The 12,112-nt window shown below is 35.3% G+C and overlaps 1 protein-coding gene across 5 annotated transcripts in view; it reads left to right on the top strand.

Annotated features, from left to right (window-relative positions):
* The first annotated feature begins 278 nt into the window (after window positions 1-278).
* The window catches only part of slc43a3b (solute carrier family 43 member 3b), a 17,536-nt gene continuing 5,702 nt past the window's right edge, over window positions 279-12,112 (top strand). For 2 of the 5 annotated variants that reach the window (XM_016450501.1, XM_016450497.1), the window contains exons 1-8: window positions 279-343; window positions 5,584-6,262; window positions 6,365-6,619; window positions 6,708-6,837; window positions 7,897-7,943; window positions 8,375-8,451; window positions 11,330-11,422; window positions 11,514-11,653. In XM_016450501.1, the coding sequence (XP_016305987.1) occupies window positions 6,433-6,619; window positions 6,708-6,837; window positions 7,897-7,943; window positions 8,375-8,451; window positions 11,330-11,422; window positions 11,514-11,653 (674 nt within the window). In that variant the 5' untranslated portion in view covers window positions 279-343; window positions 5,584-6,262; window positions 6,365-6,432. Of the gene's footprint in view, window positions 344-5,583; window positions 6,263-6,364; window positions 6,620-6,707; window positions 6,838-7,896; window positions 7,944-8,235; window positions 8,283-8,374; window positions 8,452-11,329; window positions 11,423-11,513; window positions 11,654-12,112 lie in introns of all 5 variants that reach the window. The other 3 variants (XM_016450498.1, XM_016450499.1, XM_016450500.1) reach the window with 3 other exon arrangements.

Here is a 12,112-nt window from a genome sequence, read left to right as displayed (position 1 = left end):
TTAAGGAATCAGGGGGTGGAGATTGGTATGTTTAGGGGTGGACCTCTGGGAGATGGGTAAGTTTAGGGGTGAAGATGGGTGGGTTTAGGGATCAGGGGGTGGAGACGGATAGGTTTAGGTATATGTAAGGTGGGAGGAGTTGGATCTGGATGCAACCACGCCCCTTGGATCTTGTGTTCTGCAGTGAGGCCCAAATATCATAAAAATTACTTTAGCCCAAAACGTACTTATTCTATCCACTAAAATAACAAGATAATATAAACTCTGCCTACGCCTTTCAGCATCTTTGATCGCCGCAGTGGCGCAGAGGACTCAGCTGCTGCTCAGGAAACATTCGTGACCGGTGAGCCATTAATTAATTCCCTTTAACACAAACACATATCAAGCGTATGATAGGCATACATCTGGATATGGTGATACTGCATTAAGAGAAAGAGAAATTGAATCGTTAATGCAGAATCATAGAAAGTACTGTCTATCTGTAGAAAATGGACCTATAACAGTTTAGAAATTGGTATTGTTTCATTTGTTATACATTGCTGTCTGCCTATTTAGTACTTGCTCAAGTTAATAGCCCGTTGCCTTCTATTTTAACAGTTTGTAATATAACCAATAACGAACAAAACAAAACTTGAAAAGGTATTACCATTTAAGTACATGTGTGTTGCTATCTATATTTTTCTGATTTCACTGTCTTGATTGATCATCATTCAAGATGTGCTTTATAGCAGTACAGTAATTTAGTATCAATGAAGCGTTATTGGCATAAGCCAAGACTGCCAGCATTTTCCATATTAAAGAATTAAAACGGTCAGTACAGGAAAGAGTGTGGCAAAGGAATATAAGATGAGGGAGAAAATAATTAACAAGTATTCATAGAATACAATGGGGATGGATTTAGATGTGCCATAAGACCTATCTGTCTCTTTGTTACACTTATGATTGGTCTGTCCATTACAAGAAAAAATGAAGATAGTACTGCTATAGTACTGTAGCTGAGCACAGGTTTAGAAAAGTGTCTAGTCATAAAACAAACAGGTTTGGACATAGAAGAGTCAATAAAACATTCTCAGCATTGCAGTCAGAGCAGTCCTTTGGACTCAGAAGAGAAGTTTCAGGCATTGAGGTTACATTTAGGTAAAGTCTGTTTCATTCTAATGGTTCCCCTTTTTGGAAAAGTGTCATCATCTTATGATGTTCTCAAGTGATGACATATAAACAAATATGAAAATGCTGATGAGCAAATTTGACACATCTGTGACCACATGTGATTTGTTCCACTGATTGTATGTACTGTAGCAAACACCTAAATGTTTGTTTCATAGGAAATTTATTTATGCGGGTTCAAACATCCATGCTTTAAATCTGTCAGTTATACTGGAGTTTATAAGTTTACTGGAAATTATAAGAGTGAGTAAGTAAGTCAGTAAGTAAGTAAGTAAGGAAGGAAGGAAGGAAATAAGCAAGTACACTCTTAAAAATAAAGGTACTTAAAAGGTTCTTCACAGTGATGCCATAGAATAACCATTTTTGGTCCACAAAGGACCATTCAGTCAAAGGTTCTTATAAGGACAATCTCTTTCTTACCTTTTTATAATCTGAAGAATACTCAAAAGAAAAATTATTTTACGATACTGTTCACTTTATTTAAACAATTCATTTTAATTTAACACCATTGTATTAGATTTCTCGTTTAAACACAGTTGCATTGTGTTAAACTGACTTAAAACAGTTATGCTTTGGTTCAACTAAATGTTTTCAGTTTGAAAGAACATGTCAATTAAGTAGGTCAAAATATATGGAGATAAAATGATGCCTAAAAGATTCGCATGTGCAGGGTAAGATTTGTGAAAGTGTACATATTCTACATAAGATAGCAAGCGTAAATTAATTTTGCATTCGCAAGAAAATATTTGTAAAAGTGTAAATCACATTTCAAGTGTAAGAAAAGAAGATTTGCAGCCTTTTACTGTTTTTTTGTAAGTGTAATTCATGTATTGGGAAACTGCAACTTCATGCTAAGGCAAAATAAATATGATCTGTATTCTTCTGACTTCCATTTTTCCGCGCTTACACTTTTGGCACTGTTGTTTTGCCCAAATACAGCCAAAAGCCAAATTGCAAGCCTGTGCAAGCGAAAACAACCGTATCAAGAACTGGAAAACGGATTGACCGTGTAAAACTCTTTACGTTCAGGGAAATTAACTTGAGTTTGATTCAATCGAACCAAACAAAACAGGTGTGAATACATCCTTATTGTCTTGGTCAGCTTCCAAACGAACTATGGTACGGTTCGTTTAAGGTGTGAATATGACCCGACTTCGATCCGACCCAATTGCAGAAATCATGCTCAGAAACAGGCGCATATAGTGCTGTTATTTGCGTTTCAATGGCTTAAATCACTTGTTTTTAAATCACAATGCTTAAAAACACATGCAAATTATGAGTTTTTGTGACCATGGCGCACAGCAACGTGACGTGAGCGCTAAATAGGCTAAAGCTTGCCACAAAAATTACCATGACTATGTTGGGGAAAATAGTAAGGAGATATTTTAATTATTTATTAGTGTTTTATGAGTAAGTGTCTCAAAGATGAAGTTGATGATCCTGACTCGCCATCTCATCATTGGACGCTCCTTTAGAAAGAAATGCATCTTTACGGATTACATTATAATAAGAGTTTTTGTTTTGGATTTGAATTATTTCGTTTTGTAGCCATTTAAAGCTTTCAATAGAAATATTCATCATGACTGTTAGGAAAATATTTGCTGAGTTTCGGTGCATTTTTGTGAAGCACTCCTGTTCAAGACCGAGACGGCAAGCGCATCCTATTTGTTTTCTTTATTTTACAAAAGCACAATGTTTTCTTGATATTGTGAGTGTACACAAATAAAAATAGACCTTTTACAGTTCCGAACGATGTATTATTCTTACCTTTATGAGCAAAAATGACGGCGTATTTAATTTGTTTCCACTGATGTCGAAGCACGCTTCAGCTCTCCGCACAAACGATTGGATATGCACCTAATAGCGCACATTTATCTAGGTTAAATGTTTAAACTAACATTGTGATATGCTTTAAGTATTTTATAGATTTTATTTTCGGCAAGTCTTAATTACAACATCGTATGACATTGTCTCATATGATGCTCATAAGTTTCTTCATATTACGTTAGTATCTGATAACACCAAATCAGTAAAATAATAAAAATTGCACTACGAAAGATCTCCATGATTAGCCTGTTTTTGCACTTCCTGTTTTTCCCTGTTTGAGAATTTCTGTCCAATGAATGGATGATCTTAGCACACGTGTGGTTTTGTTTACAATTTCTGGTCCACTTGCAAAAAAGGGCAGTGTCGCACCAAACAAAAAAAATCTACATTGTATTTGGTCCGGACCAAAGCAAGTGAACTAGTGGCCTTTCTTGGTGTGAATACACTCTTAATGTCAGTAATAATTTCACCACCACCAACGCATCTAATAGCCTATTCTCTCTGAGTTTCCATGTTCCCTTATGAAAATTAGCCATGGTTTTAACACGAATAAAACCACAAATCATGGTTTTTGTAGCCATGGTAACCGCAAATTAACCATGGTTTTGTTACTTCAAATAATAATTTACAAATAAGTATTAAGATGATAATTTTTTGTGGTTATAAAAACAGACCTAAGCCAACAATAGCCTTTCAAATGACTTAAAATGCATTATATAAAAACAATGAGGCCATAATGATTGGTTAATTAATAATTATATGGTTTCATTGAATAACACTGTTAAAATACATAATGTAATACAAAATAAACAATTTATGTACATTACATGTTATTACAAATGTCTGCAAAGGGAGCCAAAGGCCTGGTAATTAGGCCTCGGATGAGACGTTAAACCGAGGTCCTGACTCTCTGTGGTCATTAAAAATCCAAGGATGTCTTTCGAAAAGAGTAGAGGTGTGACCTCGGCATCCTGGCCAAATTTGCCCATTGGCCTCTGATCATCATGGCCTCCTAACCATCCCCATATCTGCTGATTGGCTTCATCACTCTGTCTCCTCTCCACCAGTAAGCTGGTGTGTGGTGGGTGTTCTGGCGCACTATGGCTGCCTTCGCATCATCCAGGTGGATGCTACACACTGGTGGTGGATGAGGAGATAACCCCTGACAATGTAAAGCACATTGAGTACCTAGAAAACGCTATATAAATGTAATGAATTATTATTATTATTATTATATAATTGCTGCTGCTATACTTACAGGGCAATCAAATCCTTGTTTAATAGGCTATTGACCAAACATTTATTGCAAATATCCACTTAATCTTTCATTTTTGGCCACCTTTTTGCTTTTTATAGATGACACAGCCTCTATAATTTCTTCAACAAAAAACATGTGGACATCACATCCCTTACAAAAATTAACCATGGTTGCTTCATTTTCTTTTACATGATTTCTGAATGCTTGAGACTATAAAATCAATCAGACAACTGTATTAATAAAATCATAGCCATAGGTAACTATCTAGATTTGTAATGTGTAAATAATACAATTTATTTATTTACTTTTATATTTTTTAAAAGTTTTATCTTGACCACTATAGTATTTACTTCCATATTTTTTTAGGGGAGAGGGCACAACAATACAATCCTGCTTATGGCACCCATTTGACCAGCAGCGGCCCTGTCTTTACTCAGATACTTTAGTTAGGATGAACTTGATTGATTCATGTTATTTGGACATGGTATTTTAAGTTTACTCAATTCAGTTTAGTTCATATCATGCATTATGTATTTGAGTAGAGATAACATCTGTTATGTGGAACCACTGTCCATAATTGAATTAAGTTAGTTTAAAGTATCTTTTTTTTTTTTAAGTGAACCTTCTTTCACCACAAAGAACCTTTTGTGAAGCAGAACGGTTCTTCAGATGTTAAAGGTTCAAACCATTTAGACAAAAAAAAAAAAAAGGTTCGTGAAGCACCTTTATTTTCTAGAGTGTAAGTAAATAAATAAAATAAAATAATATAAATTGTTTTTTTTCTGCCTAGAATAAAAGGGTCAATGACTTGGCACATTTTGTCCAGATCTATTTATTCAAAATGCAATTTATACATACAATTACTTGTATAATGCATCTATAATGAGTACATTTTTAATTTCTGGATTAAAATTTATTTAGCCATTTTTGGGGTACATAAAGTCAAAAATATATCAGGATGATACAACTGAAAAGCACACTTAATTATAATAGACCTTTTTCCAAAAATGTTGATCTGTAGACATGTCTAAATGCACTTTTCATTAAATTTAAACTTTGGTATAAAGTAATTTGAAATCAACAAGATTTTAAGACATCTTTTAAAATAGAGCTTCCTTGGCTCATGGAACTCACATTTCTGAGGAGTTTGACGTAGATGGTCACACACAAGAGGAAATCTTTTAGTGGTCTTGTGATAGGAACTGTGAAAGTGCAATTATAATCTTATTCTAAACACTGTTGCATCACTCAACTGAAAGGGAAGGGAAGCACAGAAATAGTGTGTCTTGTGCCAATCACACATTTAACTTCTGCTGTTCTTTTTATTTTAGGTTCTAAAATAACAGAAACTCCAACAAATCATAAGGTCAGCAGTTTCAATCCATTGTGCTGAATGACACGAGCTTGTATTTGGGTGTGGATCAGTGCATTTCTCAGTCGACTACAAAACCCTAAAATGTTGCCCATTCAGACAATCTTGCTTTGTGGCATTTTTGCTCAAAGCCGCCTATCTCACGCTTTAATGTGGAATGTATGTTTGAGGAGTCAGAGAGTGAGGCACAAACCAGTATTTCAGGGCTTATCAGTGCTCTCAGTAGTTAATTCACTTGTTCCTCTCAAAATCAGTTAAACTGTAAAAGGGTTAAAGGGGGTTGTACAGCAGTACACCGATTCCCAGAACCAGCTTCAATTTATACACACAAAAACGTGTTTTAGAATTATATTTATTTACGATTTTAGTTTGACATTTAATAAGGATCAGTAGGGATCTTGTTATATCAAAATGTTTGATGCAGAATTCAACAAGCAACTATTTAAAAAAAAAAAAAAAGCTCTGTTATGAATGATTGAATGATTACAAACATCTGCTGCTGAGAGTGTCCTAGAAGGAAATAGGAGGGATTTGTAAAAAATGGGAGGGAAAAGAATGTCCATATAAAGAGACAATAAGTGAGAGGGAGGGAGAAGTGGATGTCTGTACACTTTGTTGAAGGAGTTGAAGATTCAGAAGTAAGTGTGCATCCGCATTCATGTGTCTTGCTGTTACTCATTTGACATTTTTGAAGTTTTCTTAATAAAACTGAACTAATTACATTTTTAATTCTTTTCAAGGACACTGGAGAAACTCCAAAACTGTTTGAAAAGAGGGCAGAGGAGTGCAGCAGAGAGAAAGAGGCAAGATGTTTGGCTGCCAGGGAGGCGGGTTGAGGGTACGGTCCTGGTTTACTCTGATATCTGGGTTAGTGGAATGTTTGGGGTTCGCGGGGGCTGTTTTTGGCTGGGCATCGTTGGTTTTTGTGCTCAAGACTGAAGGCTACTTCAGAAGTCTATGTGTGAATGCCACAATAAATGGAACTGCTGTTGAAGGTCAGCTGAAAATGCAAAACATATGCATTGTGTATGCATGTCTAGCTGTGGAAACTGTGTAGTACATTTAACATTTGCCGTGTGTTAGATTGCAGTAGACAGGATGAGCAGCTCTCACTCATCTTCACCATCGCATCCTTCATGAACAACTTCCTCACGCTGCCAAATGGCTTCCTGTTTGACCACTTTGGCACCACTGTTGCCAGGCTACTGGGAATGTAAGTCAGATTTGCGTGTATATTTGTCTGGCTAAAGATGCCTGTCCTGCATACCAATATCACAACCACACAAAAAAGGTAATACTATGATATTCTGTGAAGTATTCCAGCATATCTTGTGGCATACCATGGTAAACAAATATGGTAAACAGGCAGTACTAGGGTATTTGCACCTGATGCCATCATATTGCTGTTGTACTTTTTGCAAGGGATGTGTGTCCTATCCTTTTATTTTAAGGACTTTTTAGTGTTTTTTTATAAACACTATATTCACAAAATTGCTATATTTTGAGTGTAGTAATGGTTAAAGGCCATTGTAAGGCTGTTCACTCACCTGTTATCCATATGTTTGTGCCTCAAAAGCAATTAGGAGGGAAGTGTATTAAAATAGACTTTCATTTCTGCTGTGGGAAAAAGTAGAGGGATTGTGTGAGAACAGAGGGGTGATATTGCGACTGAGGGAAGGAGGGAAATTTGGCAGGACTGAGTGATCTGTGGTGCGCTGAGAATTTGGATGTTTTCAGCCTCTAGAGATTGCAAAATAAGGCAGAAATGATTGAATGTAGTTGTCACCAAATGTATTTGGACAAGTTCAAGTCACGCAGTACTATTGTGAAATATTATTGCAATTTAAAATAACTATTTTATATTTGAATTGTGTGATTTTATATATGTTGAATTGTAAGTGATTATCACGGCAAGCAGTGTTGCTGCTGTGTCCAATACAGACCAACCTCTTTGAAAGCATATGTCCACACAGCACATAAGTCTCTTTTATTTCGCAATTTAATGAATCCTTGCTGAATAAAAGTGTTAATGTATTAAAAAAAAATCTTACCGACCCCCAAATTTTAAAAGGTATTTTATGTGTGGCTTAAGTGTCCAAATATTTTTGGGGACACTTTATCTCTCAGCTCATAAATCTAAATCAGTATAGATAAATCAATCCCTTATGTGTCCATATGTTTTGAGACAGAAGGGCAGAGAAAACATCAAGTAGGCTCTGTCACCTATTTATTTAACCACTCTCATATTCTCATGTTATGATTTACTTTACAGATCGGTTTACACTGCAGGAATGTTGTTAATAGCCTTTTCAAGTCCTGGTAAATAGAGTTTTTTTTTTTTTTTATTTGACCTTTGGTATATTGATACATTTCATAAAAAAAAATCTTACCGACCCCCAAATTTTAAAAGGTATTTTATGTGTGGCTTAAGTGTCCAAATATTTTTGGGGACACTTTATCTCTCAGCTCATAAATCTAAATCAGTATAGATAAATCAATCCCTTATGTGTCCATATGTTTTGAGACAGAAGGGCAGAGAAAACATCAAGTAGGCTCTGTCACCTATTTATTTAACCACTCTCATATTCTCATGTTATGATTTACTTTACAGATCGGTTTACACTGCAGGAATGTTGTTAATAGCCTTTTCAAGTCCTGGTAAATAGAGTTTTTTTTTTTTTTTATTTGACCTTTGGTATATTGATACATTTCAGTTTGTTTATAGTCATAACCAATTTTCACTCCTGCAGTGAACTCCGTCCTCCTCTTCCCTGCTCTGTCCTTCATTGCTGTGGGAGGAATTCTGTTCTTGATGACCAACATACAGGTACTGAATATTTCATTATGCAGTGAGGCTTCAAACCCATTATGATACTTAGCAACAAATGCATGAGCTGCTTCAAAAAAGCTTTTCACTGGGTTTTCTCAGGATATGAGGGTGCTTTCTGATTTGACCTTCACATGCTGCACTGTTTTTTGCTGTAAAAAAAAGGGCAAATTTTGACAGTAACATGCCGTTTTCCATTAAAAATTTGTCATTTTCGAGAAAGTGGTCTGCTGCTATATATCGTGAATAAATGGCGTTCAAAGTCAACACTCAGAGACTGTGTTTCAAATCACACCTTACACCCTCATTCACTATTCCCTACATGAGTATAGTCCACCTGACAGAGAGAATGAAAACTAATGAGTGAATTCAGACACTGATGAACACCTGCTGTTAATGAAGAGATTCACTGTTGGAAAGAGAAACAAGACAAACACAAGAACTACAACAGACTTCAGCAACAGCCACTGTGTCTTTTAGATGCATTTGTTATGGCAGAATTGTTATGGTTGGTCAGGTGATGTTGTTTATTTCAAATAGTCATGATTTGCTAAATTGACACATGTATGTGTGTGTATATATATACAGTGGGTACGGAAAGTATTCAGACCCCCTTAAATTTTTCACTCAGAGGATCCCCAAATCCAGGTGTGAAAAACTTGTTGCATCTTTCCCAAAAAGACTCATGGCTGTATTAGATCAAAAGGGTGCTTCTATTAAATACTGAGCAAAGGGTCTGAATACTTAGGACCATGTGATATTTCAGTTTTTCTTTTTTAATAAATCTGCAGAAATGTCAACAATTCTGTGTTTTTCTGTCAACATGGGGTGCTGCGTGTACATTAATGAGGAAAAAAAATTAACTTAAATGATTTTAGCAAATGGCTGCAATATAACAAAGAGTGAAAAATTGAAGGGGGTCTGAATACTTTCCGTACCCACTGTATATATATATATATATGTATGAATGTTGTTTAAAAAATAATAATTTCCCAGTGTTTTACAGCATGACATTAATCACTATTGTGACAACCAGAAAATAAGAAGAATTTAAGAACTACTATATCATTCACACTCAAAGAGAGACATCAAGAATCAGCATATGTATCTCAACAATGGTGACAATCAAAAGCTTCATGCTGCAATGCATGCTGGGTACCAGCACAGTACAAAACTCATCCATGACTCCCAGCATGCATTGCAGCATGAATAAGTTACGGCACTGAATTGTCCACTTATTTTCTTGAATTCTTACTATGCGTATTTATTTTTGCTTTTGTTTTTGTGTTGAGTTTTGGTAGCATGTTTTGTGATGTTTAGAATTGATCTGTTTATTTATTTTGCTACCATTGTTGAGATTCATATGCTGATACTTGATGTGTGTGTCTAAATGACAAGTTTTTTGGGGTTTTTTTTTTTTTTTAAATGAGTGATGTGTTTTAATGGTCTTTCATAATTGATTGTTCAGCTGTGCTTGTTCTTTGCTGTAGTATCAATATTCAGTAAGAGAAGAGACAATGGATATAATAAGTAAATCAGGAGTAAGAACATGATTATTATTATCAATTCATAAACAAAAATGCCAGATTTCTTTTTTGACTCTTTTGCCATAACAAACATTTTTCAAAAACACATAGTTACAGCAGACAAAGAAAAGTTAATGTTAAAAAGTCAAGGTTCAAGAACCCAAATAAAGTAAACGCTGATCACCATGGTAGAGAAAAAACAAACAAACAAAAATATCTAAACCTCTGTAACTCTCAATAAGATCTTCTGTAGACGTCTGATAGAAATAAAGTCAATCCAGTTGGTAGTGTGAAGCTGGTAATTCTGTTTTTAGGTGTTACTTTAACACTCTGTAGTGTGGACACATTATGTGTTCATTTAAAACTGAGGAGTGTGCTGTGGGGTTTAAAGGGTTAAATATGTAAAATGACCCCCCCCAAAAAACGTAATTTAACAGTAATAAACAGTAATTCATTTACGGCAACAAACTGTAGAAAAACAGTAACATGCTGGCAACCGAGCTGCCAGTAGATTACCATTAATTAAAGGAAAAAAAACGTAATATACTGTAAAAAATAACAGTCAGATTTACCAAACAAAAGTTAATTTCACTAAAATATTAGTGAATGCTCATAGAAAAAAAGCTTGTGATTCTGTCATTAATGAGCCATGTTTGTGGGCTGAAAGACCTCAAGGCTTTTTTAAGAGTTCAAAAACGTGTAGCAATGAGGTGACCTGAGAATTGATTATAAAGAGAATTTCTTGAGAAGTTTCATCAAACATCCACCATGAAGAATGGTATGTTGTTTATGTTTGGGGTGTCTGAGAAACCTGAATGAAGGCTATGAATTTTGGACTTGTTTAAATGTTCTTTTCTGTGATGTGTTGTTGAGCTTATACAGTCACATGTCTGTTCATCAAGAATCTGAAAGGGAAATAACCAGATCATAATTATATGGGACCCTAAACATAAAGACAGTAAAGGTAGTATTTTTAATAACAAGACTCAGATATTTTTGTTGCAAATGAAACTTGCATGACTTGTAATGCGTTACCCCCAACACTGTCTGTTTCTGACCTTTAGAATGAAATGTCATGTTTTAGAAAACTTTTATATGTAAAGTACCTTTGTTATGTTTGGCTACCCTTTTCTTATGTGAAGTGATCATGAAGGCAAGTGGTGTTGCTGTTGTGTCCAATACAGACCAACATCTTTGTAAAGCATATCTCCACACAGAACATAAATCTCTTTTTTCGAAAGAGCAAGAAATAGTCCTTTTTCTTGTTTTCGATTATATGAACCTTTTAACTAATGTCCTCTTATAGGATGTTTTGTGTATGATCAAGCAGAAATCTCATCTGCTGTCTTTAGGTGGCGAATATCTTTGGCAAGCACCGCTCCACTATAATCACTCTGTATAATGGAGCCTTTGATTCTTCCTCTGCAGTTTTCCTCATCATCAAGGTAAGAGGCAAATAAAACACCTCACACTGGAGAGAAAGATAAGATTGTTGGTGAAATCTTGAATCATGATGGTCACATCTATCTCTTTCAGTTGCTGTATGAGGATGGAGTCTCTCTGCGAGGGTCTTTCCTGTTCTTGGCCTGCTGCAGTGTCATTCATCTGTTCCGGACATTTGTGCTGATGCCTCGTACACATATCCCATACCCGCTTCCGGAGAACTACACCTATGGGTAAACAAAACATTCAACACCTCTTCCTTCAGAAACATGCAGAGAAGAGTTTTTTTTATACATATTTGTATTAGCTGCAAACAATGAGAACTTTGCCTGCAGGAAAACAACAAACACCAAGATGAGCAGTCAGTGTTTTGTTTCGTATTGTTTTATTATTTCATTACATTACATTTAGTCATTTAGCACCGTGTTTCCCAACCTTTTTTTAGTCGCGGCACCCTTTGGAAATTTTAACAAACTTGTGGCACCCTACAAAATAAAGAATTTCTAACTTCAATATGATAATTTGAAAAGTATAGATATTCGGTACAGCAGGGAAGAACTGCTGAATATAATGTCATACAGATATTTTTTATATTATTAAAAAATTGTCCATCAATGGTGGCAATCAGTAGGCTAATTTCTAATGAAGAGACTAATATATATGACAGATTTTAATGTAGGCTTTTATACATA

This window comes from Sinocyclocheilus anshuiensis, unplaced genomic scaffold (assembly GCF_001515605.1).
Source record: "Sinocyclocheilus anshuiensis isolate Anshui unplaced genomic scaffold, SAMN03320099.WGS_v1.1 scaffold2039, whole genome shotgun sequence".
Taxonomy (NCBI): domain Eukaryota; kingdom Metazoa; phylum Chordata; class Actinopteri; order Cypriniformes; family Cyprinidae; genus Sinocyclocheilus; species Sinocyclocheilus anshuiensis.
Note: the sequence above shows the minus strand (reverse complement) of the source record. Positions and strands in the feature narration are given on the sequence as shown.